At 43.9% G+C, this 20,749-nt stretch overlaps 1 protein-coding gene and 1 non-coding gene across 2 annotated transcripts; both read left to right on the top strand.

Annotated features, from left to right (window-relative positions):
• Positions 1 to 7,133: 7,133 nt before the first annotated feature.
• On the top strand, positions 7,134 to 7,240 carry LOC131828318 (U6 spliceosomal RNA). The gene has a single exon (XR_009352343.1). It is a non-coding gene; the product is annotated as a U6 spliceosomal RNA (small nuclear RNA).
• A 2,026-nt stretch (positions 7,241 to 9,266) lies between these two features.
• On the top strand, positions 9,267 to 20,462 carry AMER3 (APC membrane recruitment protein 3). The gene is made up of 2 exons (XM_059166557.1): positions 9,267 to 9,758; positions 15,551 to 20,462. Exon 2 carries the CDS (start codon positions 15,571 to 15,573, stop codon positions 18,007 to 18,009), a length of 2,439 nt encoding a protein of 812 aa, XP_059022540.1. The 5' UTR covers positions 9,267 to 9,758; positions 15,551 to 15,570; the 3' UTR covers positions 18,010 to 20,462.
• The last annotated feature ends 287 nt before the right edge of the window (positions 20,463 to 20,749 follow it).

The raw sequence follows: 20,749 nt of genomic DNA, 5'->3' as shown, positions 1-20,749 counted from the left end.
TGTTGAAGAGACTGTCCTTTTTCCATTGGATATTCTTTCTTGATTTGTCAAAGATTACTTGGCCATAGAGTTGAGGGTCGATCTCTGGGTTCTCTATTCTCTTCCATTGATCTCTGTGTCTGTTTTTGTGCCAGCACCATGCTGTCTTATAATATAGCTTGAAGACATTGTGATGCTCTCAGCTTTGGTTTTCTTTTTCAACATTCCCATGGCTATACAGGGTCTTTTGTGGTCCTATGCAAATTTTAGGATTGTTTTTTCCAACTCTGTGAAAAATGTCAGTGGTATTTTGATAGGGATTGCATTGGAAGTTGAGATCGCTCTGGGTAACATATATATTTTAACAACGTTTTAACTATGTTTGGTCTTCCAATCAATGAGCATGGAATGTTTTTCCATCTCTTTGTGTCAACCTCCATTTCTTTCATAAGTGTTCTGTAGTTTATAGAATATAGATCCTTTACTTTTTTGGTTAGGTTTGTTCTTAGGTATCTTATCATTTTTGGTGCTATTGTAAATGGAATTGATTCCTCAGTTTTCTTTCTTTAGTTACATTTTTAGTGTATAGAAATGCAACTGATTTCTGTGCACTGATTTTGTATCCTGCCATGTTGCTGAATTGCTGTATGAGTTCTAGTAACATGGAGGTGGCATCTCTTGGGTTTTCCACATACAGTATCATGTCATCTGTGAAGAAGGGAGAGTTTGACTTCTTTGCCAATCTGAGTACCTTTTATTTCTTTTTGTTTTCTGATTGCTGAGGCTAGGACTTTTAGTACTGTGTTGAACAATAATAGAATGGGCATCCCTGTCAAGTTCCTGACCTTAAAGGAAAAGTTCTCAGTTTTTCCCTACTGAGACTGATATTTGCTGTGGGCTTCGCACGTACGGCTTTTATATTATTTAGGTATGTTCTCTCTATCCCTGAACTTTAAGGAGTTTAATCAGGAAAGGATGTTTTATTTTGTCAAATGCTTTTTCTTCATCAAGTGAGAGGATCATATGGCCCTTGTCTTTTCTTTTATTAATGTCCTCTATCACACTGATTGATTTTTGAATGTTGACCCACCCTTGCATCCCACGAATAAATCCCACATGGTCATGGTGAATAATATTTTTAATGTACTGTTAGATTCTATTAGTTAGGATCTTGCTGAGTATTTTGGCATCCATGTTCATCAGGGATATTGGTTTGTAATTCTCCTGTTTGTTGGTGTCTTTGTCTGGTTTTGGGATTAGGGTAATCCTGGCCTTATAGAAAGAATTTGGAAGTTTTCCTTCCATTTGTACTTTTTGAAATTGGTTCAGTAGAATAGGTATGATTTTTCTTTAAATGTTTAATAGAATTCCCCTGGGAAGCCATCTGGTCCTGGACTTTTGTTCTTTTGGGAGGTTTTTGATTACTGCTTTAATTTCCTTACTGGTTATTGTTCTGTTCAGATTGTTTTTTTCTTCCTGTTTCAGTCTTGGTAGTTTATTAGTTTCCAGGGATGCATCTCTTTCTTCCAGATTGCTTAATTTGTTAGCATATTGTTGCTGGTAGTAATTTCTAATAATTGTTTCTATTTCTTTGGTATTAGCCATGATCTCTCCTCTCTCATTCATGATTTAGTAAATTGGGCTCTTTCTTTTTTCTTTTGGATAAGTCTGGCCAGATGTTTATCAATCTTCTTAATTTTTGCAAAGAACCAGCTTCTAGTTTTGTTGACTTAGACTGCTTTTTATTTAGAAATGTTTTGTGAATATTTTTCCAGGTTAAGAAATATGGTGTCCAGCATATTTTCAATGTCTATTTATTTCCTCATTAAGGAAATGATTCAAGAATCAGAAGGTTCCCAACAATTTATTCCTGGGTTGCAAGAGTGGTTCAACATCCACAAATCAATCAGTGTGATACACATTGGTAAAAGAAAGAAAGGACAAGAACGAACAACAATCTGAAAAAGAATTAAATAAACTAATTGTATCTGTAATATTGCAAAACATAATAAATTTAACCAAGGAGGTGAAAGATCTGTACATTGAAAACCATAAAATATTGATGAAAAAAATTGAGGATGGAAATAAATGGGAAATTATCTCATGTTTGTGGGAGAAGAATTAATATTGTTCAGATGTGCATACTACTCAAAGTCATCTATAGATTTAATTCAATCTCTATCAAAACTCTAATGGCATTTTTCAACAGAAACAAAAATAACAATCTTAAAATTCCAAAGAACCGCAAAAGACCCCAAACCCTGAGAAAGAAAGAACACAGCTGAAAGCATCATATCCCCTGATTTCAAATTATATTCCAAAGCTATGATAATCAAAATAGCATGGTACTGGCATAAAAACAGACACATAGATGAGTGGAACAGAACTAAGAGGCCAGAAGTAAACCCATGCATTTACAGACAGCTACTATACTCAGTGGGGAAATGAATAATCTCCCCAATAAATGTTGTTAGGAAAACTGTATATTCATATGCAGAAAAAAGACACTGGAGCTCTATCTCAAATGACTCATAAAAATTAACTCAAAATGGATTAAAGACTTAAATACAAGACCTGAGGGCACCTGGGTGGCTCAATTAGTTGAGCATTGGACTCTTGATCTCAGCTCAGGTCTTGATCTCAGGGTCATGAGTTCAAGCCCCAGGTTGGGCTCCACATTGGGTGTGAAGCCTAGTTTAAAAAAAAAAAAAGAGAGAGAGAGAGAGAGAGACCTGACATTATAAGACTTATAGAAGAAAACACAGGGGGAAAAACTTGACATTGGTCTTGGCAATGAGTTTTAAAATATGACATTAAATGCACAAGGAACAATAGCAAAAATAAAAAAGTACAACTACATCAAACTAAAAATCTTGTGCAATGCCCAGCAAAAGAAATAATTAACAAAATGTAGGCCACCTATGGAATGAGAAAAAATATTTAGTAACCCTCTATGTGATAAGAGGCTAATAATATCCAAAGTATATAAAGAATTCATATAACTCAGTAACAACAACAGCAAAAACAATTGATTAAAAAATTAGCAGAGGAACTGAATGGATATTTTCTTTAAGATTTTTATTTATTTATTTATTTAACAGACAGAGAACACAAGTAGGCAGAGAAGCAGGCAGAGAGAGAGGAGGAAGCAGGCTCCCTGCTGAGCAGAGAGCCCAATGCCGGGCTCTATCCCAGGACCTGGGATCATGACCTGAGCCAAAGGCAGAGGCTTTAACCCACTGAGCCACCCAGGCACCCCCTGAAAAGATATTTTCCAAATAAGACATCCAAGTGACCAAAAGACATGAAACATATCTTCAAGTGTGTTCAACATCACTAATTATCAGGAAAATGCACATCAAAACCACAAGATATCACCTTACACTTGTTAGTTAGACTAAAAAGTCTAACTTGTTATTGTTATTATCAAATGCACAAATACACAGCAAGAGGAGAGAGGAGAGGCTGTGGGGAAAATGCAATCCTTGTATACTATTGGTGAGAATGTAAATTATTGTACCCACTACATAAAACAGTATGGACATTCCTCAAAAAATTAAAAAATAGAATTTCATATGATCCAGCAAATTCACCTCTGGGATACATCCAATGGCAATGAAACCACTATCTCAAAAATATATCTGCATCCCCATGTTCATTCCAGCATTATTCATAATAGTCAAGACATAGAAATGACCTTAGTGTTCATCAATGGATGAATGGATAAGACACACACACACACACACACACACACACACACACACACAGAGTAGAATATTATTCAGTCATAAAAAGAAGTAAATTCTGCCTTTTATGGCAACATGGGTGATCTTGAGGGCTAAGTGACATATGTAAGACAAAGACAAATAATGTATTATTTCAGCTCTATGTAAAATCTTAAAAAGCTGAATTCATAGGAGAAAGTGGAAGGGTAGTTGCAGGTGATGGAGGGTGGGGGAAATGGGGAGATGTTGGTCAAAGGACACAAACTTCCAGCTATAAGATGAATAACTTCAGGGATCTAATGTACAGTATAGTGACAATAACTGACACTATAGTATTATATACTTGAAAGTTTTTCAGAAAGTGGTCCAGTTTCATTCTTCTGCGTGTGACTGTCCAATTTTCCCAACACCATTTGTTGAAAAGATTGTCTTTTTTTCCATTGGATATTCTTTCCTGCTCTGTTCAAGAGTCATTGACTATAGAGTTGAGGGTTTATTTCTGGGTTCTCTATTATTTTCCATTGACTTATGTGTCTGCTTTTGTTCCAGTACCATACCGTCTTGATGACTACAGTTTTGTAATATAGTGTAAAGTCTGACATTGTGAGGTCAACAGGTTTCTTACACCATACACAAAATTAAACTCAAAATGGATGAAAGGAATCCACCAAAATCCTAGAGGAGAATTTCGGCAGCAACCTCTTTGATCTCAACATACAACTTCTTACTAGACATGTCTCCAGAGGCAAGGGAAACAAAAGTAAAAATGAACTATTGGGACTTCTTCAAGATAAAAAAGCTTCTGCAGAGAGAAGGAAACAATCAGCAACACTAAAAGGCAAGCTATGCAATGAGGGAGGATATTTGTAAACGACTTTTCAGATAAAGGGCCAGTATCCAAAATCTATAAAGAACTTATCAAACTCAACACCCAAAAAAACAAAAATCCAGTCAATAAATGGGCAGAAAGCATGAACAGATAGTTCTCCAAGGAAGATATACAAATGGCCAACAGACATGAAAAAGTGCCCCACATCACTCAGCATCAGGGAAATACAAATAAAAACCACAATGAGATACCACCTCATTACAAATACAAATACAGGGGCGCCTGGGTGGCTCAGTGGTTTGGGCTGCTGCCTTCGGCTCGGGTCATGATCTCAGGGTCCTGGGATCGAGCCCCGCATCGGGCTCCCTGCTCCGCAGGAAGCCTGCTTCCCTCTCTCTCTCTCTCTCTCTGCCTGCCTCTCTGCCTACTTGTGATCTCTGTCTGTCAAATAAATAAATAAAATCTTAAAAAAAAAAAAAAACAAATACAAATACAAATCAAAACAGTGAGATACCACCAGTCAGAATGGCTAAAATGATCAACTCAGGAAACAACAGATGTTGACAAGCATGCAGAGAAAGGGGAATACTCTTACACTGTTGGTGGGAGAGCAAGCTGGTGCAGACACTGGAAAACAGTCTGGAGGTTCCTCAAAAAGTTAAAGATAGAGTTACCCTTTGAGCTAGCAACTGCACTACTAGGTCTTTATCCTAAGGATACAAACATAATGGTTCTAAGGGGCATGAGCACCCCAATGTTTATAGCAGCAATGTCCACAATAGCCAAACTATGGAAAGAGCCCAGATGTCCATCAACTCAAGAATGGATCAAGAAGAAATGTGGAATATTACTCAGACATAAAAAAAAAAAGGAAATCTTGCCATTTGCAATGAGGTGGATGGAACTAGAGGGTATAAGGCTAAGTGAAATAAGTCAGTTAAAGAAAAATAAATACCATATAATTTCACTCATATGTGAAATTTAAGAAACAAAACTGATGAACATAGAGGGAGGGAAGAAAAAATAAAATAAGATAAAGACAGGGAGGGAAGTAAACCATAAGAGATTTGTAACTCTAGGGAACAAAATGAGTGTTGCTGGAGGGGAGGTAGGTGGGGGAATGAGGTAATTAGATGGTGGGCATTAAGGAGAGCACTTGATGTAATGAGCACTGGGTATTATACACACCTGACGAATCACTGAATTTTACCCCTGAAACTAATACTACACTGTATGCTAACTAACTTGAATATAATAAAATTTTGAAAGAAAAAAAAGTTGCTGAGAAAGTAAACCTTAAATGTTACTACTATACCCTATGTTGTGGGGAGATGTTTTGCCATATATACATGTTTCAAATAATCAGATAAATCAAATAATCAAATAACCCCTAAACTTTCATATGGGTATGTCAATAATATCTCAATACAGTCAGGAAAAAATATAATACAACTTAAAAATCTGTAAAGGACTTAAATAGACATTTCTCCAAAGAATATATACAAATAGTTGATAATTACATGAAAAATTCCTTAATATCACTAATCACCAGGGAAATGCAAATCAAAACCACGATGAAATATCACTTCATACTCATTAGAATGACTATTGTTAAAAAAACAACAAAAACACAGAAAATAACAAATAATTAATTAGTAAGGATGTAGAGAAGTTAGAGTCCTTTGTCAGTGCTCGTGGGAATATAAAGTGGTGTATAAAAAGGTACAATGTAGAAAAAAGTACAATGGCTCCTCAAAAAATTAAACATAGAATTACCATTATGACCCAACAATTCTACTTCCAGGTAAATACTCAAAAGTTATGAAAGCTGAAACTTGAACAGATATTTGCACACCAACATTCACAATATTCACAATAGACAAAAGGTGGAAACAACTCAAATGTCTATCAAGGGAAGAATGGATAAAAAAAATATATACATACAGTATAATATTATTCAGCCTTAAAAAAGAATGGAATTTTCATTCATAACTACAGTATAGGTGAACCTTGAAAGCCTTATGCTAAGTGAAATAAACTAGACACAAAAGGACAAATATTGTATGTTTCCATCTATGTGAATTACCTACAACAGTCAATTTCATAGAGAAAGAAAGTAGAATACAGGTTACCAGCACCTAGGGGGAGAGATAAATGAGGAGTTTTTGCTTAAATGGTAGAGTTTTTGTTGGGGGTCATAAAAATATCTTGGAAAGAGAGATGATGGTGTATAACTATGTGAATGGACTTAATGACACTGAATTATACACTTAAAATATATTGAAATGAGGGGCGCCTGGGTAGCTCAGTGGGTTAAGCTGCTGCCTTCGGCTCAGGTCTTGATCTCAGGGTCCTGGGATCGAGTCCCACATCAGGCTCTTTGCTCAGCAGGGAGCGGTCTTCCCTCTCTCTCTCTCTGCCTACCTCTCTGCCTACTTGTGATCTCTCTCTGTCAAATAAATAAATAAAATCTTTAAAAAATATATTGAAATGAAAAATTCAATGTTACATATATTTTACCCGAACTTTTAAAAAGAAAAAGAAACAAACTGTTACAGCTTTTTTTTTAAAGATGGAAGTTTTAAAATATAGGTAATTTTGTGCTCACTTCTGCAGGACATATATTAAAACTGGAACAATACAGAGAAGATTAACATTGTCCCTATGCAAGTATGACATGCAAATTCATGAAGTGTTCCATATTTTTAAAACAATTTTTAAAAAATAAAACAAAATACAGTTACCTTTGAAAGAACAAGAAATCACCCAGTCATTGCAGTAGGCCACATCATGTGAATGTATCCCTAATGCTCGTTTGTTTGAGATTGTGGAGGACATCTTTCTGCAGGGCTACTAGCCTGAGTACTAGGGTGCCTCTTGCCACATCCATCCTTGGAGCCATCATCCTTCTTCTCTACTCCAAATTTTGGCTCTTGAAACCACCTACTCTACCTTTCCAAAGTGTGGCTCTTGAAGTCTTTCTTCTCCACGTTGACAGTGCCAGCCCTCTCATCCTTCCTTGTGGGCATAGGAGCCCACCACCTCACCTCACAATCTTCTCTGAGGATCTATTGAGGCTATTATGCTATTGATCTATTAGGCTATTGATCTATGAGGCTGCAAACCTGGATTTTTGCACCCAAACTGAAGCACTTGACAGGCTACTGCCATATTTGTGCTCACAGTCAGGTAAAATCCTTTGAATTTGTCAGAAAGCAAAGGTTATGGCCAGAAGGTCCGAGACGCATAGTTGAATCAATAACCAGGGAACAAGGGCAAAGAACCCTATTTTTCCATTCCAGGAAAGAAAAGTGTTAGAGCCACAGCCCCAAAATGTGGTGAGTCCTGATGAGAAAACTACATGTGTTATAAAAATAACATAATGCAAGTTTACAATAGAACACTATTAAAAATCACTCAGTAATGTCTGAACTAGAACATCCTGGTATGAAAGATCTTTCCAGGGGTCCTCGGAGAAGACCTGATCCAATGTCTTTGGGGAAGAAAAAATATTATGTATTATAAAATGTCCATATAGTTTGTTTTGTTTCTTAAAAATAAGGATATTTTTAAACTCTCTGAGGGACGAAAGTAGATGGCTTAGAATAGCTCTCAATGGCCAAAGGGTGACAAATTGGAAAGGAAAAGAACCATTATCACTCATTAGAAGAAGTTAAGCCCGTAATTATTCCTCAAAAGGGGAAAAGTTTAAGAAAAATATAAAGTCCTTGTAATGAAAAAGAGGGAAGACCATAATAAAAGAAACAAATGTTTATTAACTTTAACTAGTAAGGACTATGTAGTCTGTAGGAGTCTTATTCTTAATTTACGGTATATGTTGCAATGAAACATAGATCCGCCTTTGTTTCTACCTAGTAGGGGAAGAATTGACTAAAGGAATTCTGCTGGCCAGAAACTGACAGGAAAGGTCAGATCTATACCATCAACACCTGGAGAGGGGACATCTGGGATCATGCATGCTGCATCAGTCAGCAGAGGTGACAGCAATGGAACTCTCGACTCTGGGGTGTTGAGAAAATCATGGCCTTTGCCATTTACGCTAGCCCTGATCTCTTTCTGGCCTCAGCCCACACCTGTACTGGGCGAACCCTATGTCCTTCCTTCTGTTACTCACTGCCTGCATTCACCCCTATTGTGTGGAATCAGCCCCTTACCTCCACCCTCTTCTACAGCCCACTTCCCCTCCGAGGAATCAGCAGCTTCGTCAGCACCAGCTGTGTGTTCCCGCCCCTCTCCACCTCACATCTCTTCCCCCACGTTCTTGGCACTGCTCCTTGAGCCATCCAGTGATTACTTAAGCCATGCTTTATTCCTTTCCCCCAGCATGCCATCCCTCTGTCCTCGGCCCAGGCCCAGCGGGGAGATAGTTCCCACAACGTTTCTGCTCTTCCCAAGACTGCTGCAGGGCAAAGCAACAGAACACCTCACACGATGAGTAGCAGTAAAGGAAGTGCCTTGTTCCCATAAATAATATAATCCGGTCCAAGGAAGGCACTCTGTAAAGAAGGTTCTGTAAGACTTCTGCCGCGCATCAGGAGACTGGCCTGCCCCAGATCCGCTCTGAATCCTGGGTAGGAATCTCGACTAGGCCCCGTGTGATGGAACCTTTCCGAGAAGGTTGGGGTTAAATCTTCCTGGACGCTACAAGCTGCGGAGATCAGGGTACCCACACCTGTGCACTCTAAGGCTTTCGGACCACTGCATAGGCTTGCGGTCTGGAGCCAGGGGAGACCACTGCGCTGCTCTACATCCCGGCAGCATTCGTAGCTGGGCCTGAGGAATGAAAAACCACAGCCTTGCGAAGAGTCAGAGACAGAGACCGGAGAAATACTTAATAAAGCGAGGCTGACCGAGGTCCGGGTGGCACTGAGGCTACAGTTCCCCGAGAGCAGCTCCCAGCCGGGCGCAGTGCGTTTCACGTCGCCCCCAGCGGCGCGGCGCTGCGGAGGACGCAGACAAGCTCACTGCCCCGCCCCCACCCCGGAGCCCTCCCTCGACTTAACCCTTCCATGCCCGCTTCCTGCCACAACAGCCCGCCCCTCCAAGCCTCGGCGAGCCGGCGCGGGCCCTCCTCCTTTCCCACCCCGCGGGGGCGCGCGGCGCCAGGAGCTGACCGTGGTGCTGAGCTCGGCGCGCGGCTTGGTCTCGGGCGCGGCTCTCCGCCCTGCCAAGGCCGCGTACTGCGACACTCCCGGTCACGAGCGGTAAGTCGGCAAAGGCCGAGGATTTAGGCTTGGGGAGAAAGGGGATGATTTGGAAATTTCTGTATGTTCTTTTGAGCGATGGGCGGACTGAGTGAAGGAATCAGGGTCTGCACCCTCTCTACCCCACAGTATCCTGAGCGGATGTTGCGGAGTCTGGGGTCTGGGGGCGACGACACGTTTTGGTCTGGGCTAAGAGAAACCTTGAGCGCGGTTGTGGAGGCTGGGAAAGAACAGATAAAGACTGGAGACCCATTTTCTTTCAGCCGGGCAGCCCGGGAACACCTAAAGACTCCCTTAGAGGAGGTGGACCAGAACATTTGCTCCCCAAAAGGTCCTTTGTCTCCCCAGCGTGGGGATTGGGTGAATTGGTGATGTTCTTGCTGCAGATTCTATTTCTGCTTCATTCCCCACCCCACACCCACCCCATTACACGAGGCTTTCTTTCTCCACAATAGCCTTCACTCCATCCACCCTGAAGGTTTTGGCTTAGACAAGACACCCTCTACGGAGGTAAACAATTGCCCCATACATAGTCTCCTACGCTGACCCCAATGTCCAGGAAGTCCCTTGGTGGGGCTCCCCTCTGAAGCCTCTGCTTTCCTATCACCATTCACCTCTTTGTATTTCAAGGCTTGTGATTTTATTGGGTGTTGGGGGCGGGGCAGGGAAAGGCATGGCAAATGCCAAAACTATTAGTCAAAATTTTTCTATCTCCAAAACACTGCTATTATATGTGTACCTGCAAGGTTTTTATTTGCTCCATGGTATGCCCAATCACTTTCATGTTGAAAAAGGGAAGAAGAAAAAGGGAAAAGAAAATCCTAGGCAGTGGAGTTAAAGTTATTCATCTTGTAGAAAGCAGCTAGTAGAATTACTTCATTTTCTCAATTTGCAATAAATCCATATGCAAGCTCATACTATGTGTAAGACTCTGAGAGGAAAGATTGGCATACATGGAAAGTCTCTGTCACTATTTACTTTCCACTAGGCCCTGGTCTGCCTTCTTCTTCTTCTTCTTCTTCTTTTTTTTAAGATTTTATTTATTTACTTAACACAGAGAGAGAGATCACAAGTAGGCAGAGAGGCAGGCAGGGAAAGCAGGGAAGCAGGCTCCCTGCTGAGCAGAGAGCCTGTTGTGGGGCTCCATCCCAGGACCTTGGGAGCCCAAGGCAGAGGATTAAACCACTGAGCACTCAGGCACCCCCCTGGCCTGGCTTCTAATCTGCTTTCTTTTTATTTTATTTAATTAATTAATTAATTAATTAATTTATTTATTTATTTTCAGCAAAACAGTATTCATTGTTTTTGCACCACACCCAGTGCTTCATGCAATTCGTGCCCTCCCCAATACCCACCACCTGGCTCCCCAACCTCCCACACACCCCCCCCGCCCCTTCAAAACCCTCATGTTGTTTTTCAGAGTCCATAGTCTCTCATGGTTCACCTCTAATCTGTTTTTTTGCCTCCACTCTTTGAGCATGCTTTCCATTCTCATTTACAACTGATCCATTAAAACTGAAAATTCACCCCTGTTACTCACCCTTGATGGTTGGCTCTCCATTGTGCATAGGATAAAAGCCAAGACCCAACCTGTGAACTTGGGTCTGGTGCAGTCTGCCCTGCATATCTCTAGGCCTCAACCCACTGGCCTGCTGCTCTGGCCACCTGGGCCTGCTTTCAGAGCTTTAAATATTCTTCATCCTTTGCTCAGCAAGGCCTTTCTGAGGGATGTTCCCTCTGCCTGGAATATGTTTCCCACATCTCTTACCTGGTTGTTTTCCACTGTCTTTTAGATCTTGGTTTAAATACCACATCTGTGAATCAGAGCTGATTAAATAAATACACAAGGTGGTCCCTGTTCTCATGGACTTTGGAAGTTCATTTTAGAGAAGCAAGACTCAGTCCAAGGTCTTAGTGTCACTGAGACCTTTCTCAGAGAATGATGTGCATAACGGTAGAATGAAAAATGCCAGATTCAAAAAAATATATACCAGATTCAGCACTCTATTTAGAAAATTTAGGCATAAATATGTGACTAAAATGTCTCAAAAGCATAAATATTTCATTTAAATAAGCAGTAGGTCACTGTCAATGGCATTTAGAGTCCTGAAACTTAGAGAGTTTTCAACCTCATTGGGGAGTAAGAAGACCAAACAAGCAACAGAATGAGGAGCCAATGATCACTGAGTGCTAGAGAGTAGAAGGCACCAAACCAGGGAAGGGACAGTGCTACTTTTTCTTTGGGGAGGGATGTGGAACATGGTAAAGGACCCCCTCTCAGGTTTCACGCTGAGCACCACTGGAGAGGTCTTTAGCTAGAGGGTTACAAAGCAGAATGTGCACTTTTGCAGCTGGAAACCTCGACATATTTGGCCCCTGCCTTCAGGCAATGACAGTGTCAACATCTGGCTATCCAGATAAGTTCTACTCTGCCCCTGAGAACTGTCATGGAAGGTGACTGCTCAGCTTCCTCCAGTTCGGCAGTGGGCCCTCTAGCTCCCCAAGGGATTTCCAACTCATGTCACAAATGGACCCATTTCTAAAGAGTCAGGCTCTGATAAAATATTTTAATGTAGAATCTGGACTGAACATACACTGAATGTCACATAATTGTTCCAGTATTTAGCAAGTTTCTCAATCATTATTCTGAATCTTAATGCTTATTTCCCTATCAATGTGCCAAAGTGTTAAACTCAGGAAACAGAGTTGGCAACATCAGTGACACTGAGTCCAGCCATCTGTAGAAATGATTGCTATTTTGAGACTTTATTTTCCAAGTTCAGAATATACTGAAATTTCCAGTTCTTTGTGATTTTAAATCACTTAACTGAATTAAGAATTAAAAATTCAGTTTTATTTATAGAGATCAGATCTCTATATCACCTAGAGTATCAGATAAACCATTTCAGTTCTTGTAGTTGCAATTTCTTCACACAGTGAAGTAATCTTTATCATGCTCACTTGAAGTTATTCCTAAGAGCATAGTAATAAAAAGATTTTTGTAAAACATAGAAAAGAGATCGCATAATAAATATCTCTAAAATTTCATGTCATAGAAATTACATTATCTTCAATTATAATTTTTCTAAATTTGTGTGCACTATACTTTCTATTTCAATCACCATTTTCATTGTGCTTGCCAAAATTCTTCATAAAAACACATTTATTAATTGATTTTTAAGTTTCCCATGAAGAGGAGTTTGAACTGTTGGTTCAAAGAATATCTATCATGATTAAGCGCATATGATCAGAATTAGATGGGCTTGGTTTCAAATCTTAGTTCTGTCACTTACCACATGGGTAAACTGAACCAACCTATTGACTTTTCTGGACCTTAGTATCTCCTTTGTAAAATGGAGGTTACAGCAGTATATCTCATAAGGTTATTGGCCAAGCTCTCACCTGGATAAGAAGATGTAACCAAGACTCAAATCTGGGTTCTCCAACTCCAGAGTCTAGATAGTATCCACTATGTTGTGGATATTAAAACCAACCAGATAAGAAGGACTTATCTATGCCACAAAGGACTATGGGGAATGAAAATGGGATCTGCAGATACAGGGTAGGAAAGGCTTGGGCACATGCCACCTCAGAAAAGGCAGAAGGCAGCTTGAAGCACTGTCCCATCCAGGATGCTGCCACCAAGAACTGAGCTGCCCCCAGAGCCAGATCTGGATTCTGTCATTTTCCCTGGTCCAGGGCCAGCTCCTCCTATCCTTCAGCTAGAAGTCCCAGGTGTTGCTCTGCAGGGTAGGAAGCACTGCTTATAGGTGGGAGTAGGGTTGAGGCTGGTCAGCTTGCCCCTGTGAACCCCTACAATGACAACCTTGTCACCCCTTTTCATCTTCTTCAGCTTTAATGTTGTTAACTGGGCTGTGAGGCAGCCCCTCTGCTCACCTGCAGGTCCTCATGGATAAGCATTTGAGAGACTCCAGATCTGACCCTATATGGCTTACATCTGTCTAGCAGCTTTCTGAAGGTAGCTGCAAATCTGTGTGGACAATGGACCCGAAGGCATGCAGACTGACAGAGCCACTTGCCTTTACACTTGCTGCATCCCTCCCTCACAGACTACAAATTATGGGGGAGTGAATTCAGGAGCTCCCTATCAAGAAAGTCCTTGTGGAGAGTCAAAGAAACCCCAAATTCATTCCTGTAATCTTTCCCTGGACAAACTGACAGGATGGACTGTCAGATCATCACCAAGGAGAGGAAGAGCTGCTGGAACAGGCTGAGCAGATGGACTGTCAGACCATCACCAAAGAGAGGAAGAGCTGCTAGAACAGGCTGAGCTGTGAGCTGGGGGCCAGTGAGAACGCAGAGAGGGAGAGTCCAGGAAAGGTCACAGGTGGTGCTCTTGGGCATCACCTTCTTTTGTTCCACTCTTGTAGGCTTCTAAACACATTCCAAAAGCAACATGATTAAAACTATAGATTCTTGCTTCTCTCTCTCAAACCAGCTCTTGGCACAGGCCCCTTCCTTGCCTTTATTCAGTTTCTACTTCCTCACCTTTTCCCACTTCTGAGTCAGTATTTACTGTTCCTCGGTGTTGATGACTTCTCTCTCTTTATTCAGTTGCTGGGTCCTAGCACTTCTGCCTTTGAAAGGCCCTATATAATTTCACCTCTCTTATTTGTGACTTATGACTATAGCTTCCATCTGGATCTTATCTCCACATACTTAGCCCACTTTAGTTACCTTTTGCGAATCTTCTCTGCTCAAAACTTCTCTCTAATTTATTCTGTCCTCCACTCAAAGGTCAGAAAAATTGTCTTAGACCACCAACTTTGTTATGTTACTGTTTATACACACCCACTCACTCAGAAGGCTTTCACAGCTCTTCACTGATTTCAGAGGAAGGTCACACTCCCCAGCTATGCAAAAATGGTCAAGATAACACTCTTACTGGCTTCCCCACACACACCCAGGACAGACATTGGTAATCAATCCCAACAGTCTGTCACATTAGATTAGACTGGACATCCATCTGGGTGGCACTCTGGATGGCACTCCAGACATCAACACTTCTCAGGTGTGCACAGAAAGCTATACCTGCCCATCATGTTCTGTGTCTATCTAACCTGCCTGGTCTTGGTCTCTTGTCTGACTCCTCACTTTGGTCTTCTACCATGATGCCATCTCTCTTCTCAGTGCTCACACCCAGCATGCACTGTTATATGCTTGGCTGTGCCTTGCCCTGATGGTCTCTGTGTAGACGGAGTCTTGCCTCCTCAGACAGATGCAGTAGCCCTGGAGGGCAAGGTATGTGTCTTTCCTTCCAACTGATAAGTACCCATGTCCATCCCAGAAGGCAGGCTTGGGTTTTCCTTTGAGCTTTGTCTTTTAGATGAAGGCAGGAGCTTATTTATTGAATCCACTGCTTCTTCACTGATACTGTAAAGTTGTGATGCTATATGTAGAGTGCTTGGGCCTGGAAATGGAAATCTGACTTGGCCAGATAAAGTTTGAGAGGATGCTTGGTTGAGTTGAGAGATCACAAACATAAGAACACCAGACCCCAGTCTGCTCTCAGTTTAGTTCCCACTGTGTGTGACTTTAAGCATGTGATTTAGCTTTTCTAACATCAGTTTTCTGTGGAGCAGTGGGCAGCCCTGGAGCAGTGAGCACGGGTGAAGCCATTCTCATCTCCCTCTCCCTGCCTCTGCAGAGAATCCAAATTTAGTTGTCATCACTCAGCAACAAGGCCACAGTGTAAGCAGACATAGGCAGAGGTCTTCTAGAGCCATAGGCCTCCATCTTGGATTCTAAGTGTCTCCTGCTTTCCTTCACAGCAGTTTGGGGCACTGGAAGCATGGAGCTGAAGAGAGGGAAGACCTTCATCAAATCCAGCCTGCAGATTTCCCATGAGAAACCCCCAGATCCATCAGCCACCTCTCTGGCCAGGGAGGATACAAGTCCCTGGTCAGTCTCACCAGGAGGGCAACAGCGGCCCTACTGTGAAAGGGCCCCACAGGTTAGTCCCAGCACCCAAGGATATGACAGATGTTCCAACAATGGGGCAGAGCTGGAACCCCAGGTGGGGGCTGCAGCCTTCTGTGGGGCCACCTTCAAACTTGTACGAAAGAGCAAGACTCACAACTGTGTGCCTGAGGCTGGCAGGGCAAGCACAGCCACAAGGCAGCTGGTGGGCAGTGCAAGCTTCCCAGGGCCCCCCGGCAGCCAGCGCATGATTGATTACCGCCACTTTGTGCCCCAGATGCCCTTTGTGCCAGCTGTGGCCAAGAGCATCCCAAGGAAGAGGATCTCCCTGAAACGACCTAAGAAGTGCTTTCGGAACCTATTCCACATTCGCAGAAACAAGACTGAGAACTTGGCCTCACTAGTGACCAAGGGTGAGAGCCTGTCTTCCCTTGGGGAGCCATCAGAGGATGGTGGGCAGCCAGGCAAAACTTTCTTCCCTTTAGGTGAGGGACTGGGGCCAGATAGCCTGTGCCAGGACCTATCTGACAGTGAGCTCCTGCCTGACTCTTCCTTTGACCTCTGCAGGGCCTTGTGTGAGGATGTGGCCTCTCTCAAGAGCTTTGACTCCCTCACAGGTTGTGGGGAGATCTTTGCAGATGAAAACTCAGTGCCATCACTGGAACTGAATGAGGGCCCAGAGAGCCCAGCCCAGGTATCCCAGATCCTTGAAAGCAAGGTTCTTAGGGGCCCTTTCCAGGGCAGTGTGGAACAGCTGGCATCACCTGCCCAAAATGAGATGTCTGACTTTGCCAAGTTCTGGGACAGTGTGAATCACTCTGTGAGGCAGCAGCACCGTGCCCTACTGGGGCCATGGCTGGGGGGTCCCCAGGGGACAGACACAGACCGTCCTAGACTAGATGCAGCTGGGCTTGCTGAGCTACCCCTGTGTCCCTGCAGGGACCCCCACAGTGGCTCCAAAGCTAGCTCCATAGACACAGGTACCCCTAAGAGCGAACAGCCAGAATCCGTGTCCACAAGTGATGAGGGCTACTATGACTCCTTCTCACCTGGCCTTGAGGAGGACAAGAAGGAGGCTTCAAGCTCAGGCACACCTGCAGCTGCCTTCCCCCGTGACAGTTACAGTGGAGACGCCCTCTATGAGCTTTTCTATGACCCCAGCGAGGGCCCTATAGGCCCAAGCCTGGATGATGACTTATGTGTGTCTGAGAGTCTGTCAGGGCCGGCACTAGGAGCGCCACTGTCCATGTGCAGCTTCCACGTGGGGGCAGAGGAGAACTTGGCCCCAGCACCAGGGCCAGATCTGCTCAGCCAGGGCTTTTTGCAAAGCTCTTGGAAGGGCAAGGAGTGCCTGCTAAAGCTCTGTGACACCGAGCTTGCCATCACCATGGGCATTATCAACTGGCTTCGCCGTGGCCCTGAACTCCGTACCCCACCTGCCTCAGCTCCTGGAGAAACTGCAACCTCACCCAGGAGACAAGCAGAGAATCTGGGAGCTGGCTCTGAGGAAAAGGGCCCAGATCCTGTGAAACTGGAGGGCAGGGGGCCTGGGGCTTCAGATGCAGGTAGAACTACTGTGGGCTCAGCACCCAGCAGACAGGAGCTGTGGGCACATTCTCATCCCAAGGGCCTGCTTGCTGGAGAGAGTAAGATCACAGGAGGGTCCAAGCAGGGAACCAGCACTCCGCCTAGGGACTCATCTCTGGAGTGTGCACAAGTGTCTGGGGAAGGAGGGACACAAGGCTGTCATGAAGGCTTGTTTTCTTCTTTGGGGTGTGAAACCTCTGCAACAACAGACACTTCCAGCAAAAATAAGATCCCAAACCCTTGGCCTGGCTTCCAAGAGCCCAGACCTCCTGGGAATTTGGAGTGCTTCCAAGATCCTTGGAGGCCAGATCCTGGCAGAACCATTCTTGATGTAGAACCTCCCCTGATAGGCTGTGTGGCCCAGGTGGCAGCTTTGCACATCCACCCAGACTGCCAACCCCCTTCTATACACCTGCCAAGACAGGACACAAACAATGGGCTCTGCAGGCAGCCTCAGACCAGGGGCCCTGATATTCTTCAGCAGAAACAACCTAACAAATTCCCTAGCATGCCAGTTGTATGTGGCCTGCCCTCCCTGGCTAATCCTCTCCACAGCCCACAGGACCAGAGGTGCGCAGGTCACATCCTGGACCTTAGCCAACTCAGGGTGGAGCCCACCAGGATGGATGCCCAGGCTTATCATGTCTCCATGGATGACCAGCCCCTTCAGCTCAGTTCAAGGGCTGTGGAACAGGCAGCACCTAGGGGCCGGCTGGATTCATAGCCCCTCTTGGTCCTACTACCCAGCTGAGCCCCCCGGGCCAACTCCCAGGATTCCTGGACCTCACTTCCCCTGTGCAAGTGCCCCAGAAAGTTGTTATAGTTTCCTGGCCCATGAGGGCCTCCTCTGCAACCAGCCGGAAGAAGGGCCCCCAGACCAGCCATGGCTGAGCCTCACCTGTAGCATGGGCCCTCACTTACCAGAAACTGTGTCTTTGGGGCCACATTCAAGAGAACCTAACATCCAAACCCCCAGCCTCTGTCCCTAATGTGAGGACTGTGGGGGAGTGGGGGTAGCAGCACACAGGCAAGTGGAACAGAGCATTTTAATGTGGAGGCATCCATGCCTGAACCAGTTCAGCCAGACCAGGTACTGGGCAGCCCAAGGCCAAGGACAGCTGCACAGCTGCCATTGCTCTGAAAGTGTGCCTCACTGATTTCCCCACAAAGAAATGAAGATTCGAATCCCAGTTGGCTGTAAAGTGGCCACATCTGGATTCTCCTCATATAGCATGTTAGAGAGAGGAGCTCAGGCTTGAAACTGATGGGAAGATAACAGTACATCTTATAAATGGCAATTGAGGGAGTCAAGATGTCTGCATAGGGGTTGAGAAAAATAAATGTGTGGCCTAGGGCTTAGGGGTGGGATGCAGAGTGGGAAAGAGGCAGGATGGGGCACTGTAGATGAGGTCAGGAATGTTCATTGACCCCACACCAGTCTGCTCTCTACTTCCAGAACAAGTAACCACAGTGTACTGGGGTTCTGAAGGACTTCTCATGGGAATAAGAAGCAAGAACAGCCTCATCTCATTAAAAACCTTGAATCCACAGACAACATGTGTTACTGTGCAACTCTGCCAGGGCTAGACCCTGCAGACCCTAGTCAATAGGAGTTGGTGAATTCTCTGTCACAAATCAGACCAATAATTTTCCCTGACTTCTCTAAATGAAGCCAAGGATAGCAAAATGTTCTTAGGGAAGAAGCTGATTGATTGTCCACAACTCTGCCATTTTCACCCCTTCACACTGTCAGCATCTTTGCCTCCCCCTTCAGGAAAACTTACCTCGAAATGGAGCTGTAATTCTCATCCTTCTGAAAGCCACAACAACATACACAGTACCAAATATTCAGAATCATGGAGGGAAAAAGAGGCCCTCATCCTCAGGAAGGGCAAGTGTCAGAACATCAGGTACAGTGACAGACCATGCATCAAGTTTCTCCATGAAAGACCCTACCTCACCCATAATGCTGCAGTGAGAAGCAAAGGATGGGATACCACAGATATGAAACAGTTTCTGGAAGAAAGGTCATCATAGAAAGGGGTAGGTCAGGTGGTGGGGGAGAAATTCCAACCAGAAGGATGCAGTCTCACAGCTGACCACATTCTGGTGCCTCTCCTGATTGTCTGAGGCTTCATTTCAGACTAGAAAATGCTCTGCAGCCCTTGTTAACAACTGCTTACAGGGGCCTACTTTTTGCTCCTATAGGCTTCTGACCAGGCCCATCCCTGGGACATTTCTAGTCTTCTTGGAAAACCACACATGATTCCCTCTCCCAGGACTTCCACAAATGGTTAGGATTATTGAGCTGTGCTGGGAGCAGGTTACACATGGAATAGTTTACCTCATCCCTGCATCAGCCTGAATGCAGCTGTCTTCATTTCTCAGATGTGGAGACCAAGGCACGGAGTGCTGATGTGACTTGCCAATGAACATACTCAGTTAGTGTGTGGGGTTGGTGGGGTTTGAGTCCCACCCTTTGGCTAGAACTTCTCTTGCTGAACTCCTGCAGTGAACTCCTCTTTCAAAGCCTTCACTCCTCCCTTCTTCCACAGCACCCTCTAGGAGCCAGCTGCATGTCTCCCTGTAAGCAGCCTGAGTTCCTGGGGACTGGGGGCATCCTTCATTCAATCATGGTCCTTATCACTTTGTACTACACATGAGCAGAGCAAGTGTTCATTACATATTTACTTGTTGAAAAATGAAATATCAAAAGATTGCTAGTGGTTTTGTTTTCTTATTGAACATGAACCTATGTCTGAAGAGTAGCAGAGTTAAGATTTTACTTTTAGGAGTTCTGAGGGAGTGTTTCCTTGATGTGACGTGGTGACTGGTGGTGATGGGGAGAATCCAGCCAGTGCCAAGAGTGCTGATAAAAGCAGAAACCAAGGAGTTCCGGGACCCAGAGGTTATGGTGAGGGTGGTCTGCAGTGACCCAGCAGCAGAGCAGCAGAGATGCCTACCTGAGAGGGACAATCAGCCCAGTGGCTATCACTCTGGGAAGCCTCTTAAGTAATCCTGACACCCTAGAAATTTCCATTTTCTGCAATGTGGTGGGAGATCACAGCAGTGGCCTGCAAGATACCTTGCTGAGAGAACAGAGGAGCTTCCCTTCCTTTTATGTCCAGTGGTTCTGAGGAAGCCTCGGGCTATCTCTTGCCACATCCCAACTCTTGGATTGCCAGTCTAATGGGGCTCTGCAGGCCTCAAGTATGTTCTCCAGGTTGACCCACTGAGAGGAAATAATAGAACTGTTGGGCCATCTCCTAGGATAAGTACTTAGTCCAGTGTTGGGAGTAGCAGAGGGCTGTGGGGCATTTTCAGAATTCTGGTCATTTCTAACCCTCTTATTCATACATGGCTGTAAAAGTTAGAGGAGGTTGTTTCTCCCATATAAAGTAAAATCCTAGCTCATAGATGTCCCACAGAGTCGGAGTGACTCCCCAGGGTCATGCAATGATAAG

The sequence above is a fragment of the Mustela lutreola genome, chromosome 3, assembly GCF_030435805.1.
Source record: "Mustela lutreola isolate mMusLut2 chromosome 3, mMusLut2.pri, whole genome shotgun sequence".
NCBI classification, from domain to species: Eukaryota; Metazoa; Chordata; class Mammalia; order Carnivora; family Mustelidae; genus Mustela; species Mustela lutreola.
The sequence above is the reverse complement of the archived record's forward strand: the minus strand, read 5'-3'. Positions and strand labels throughout refer to the sequence as shown.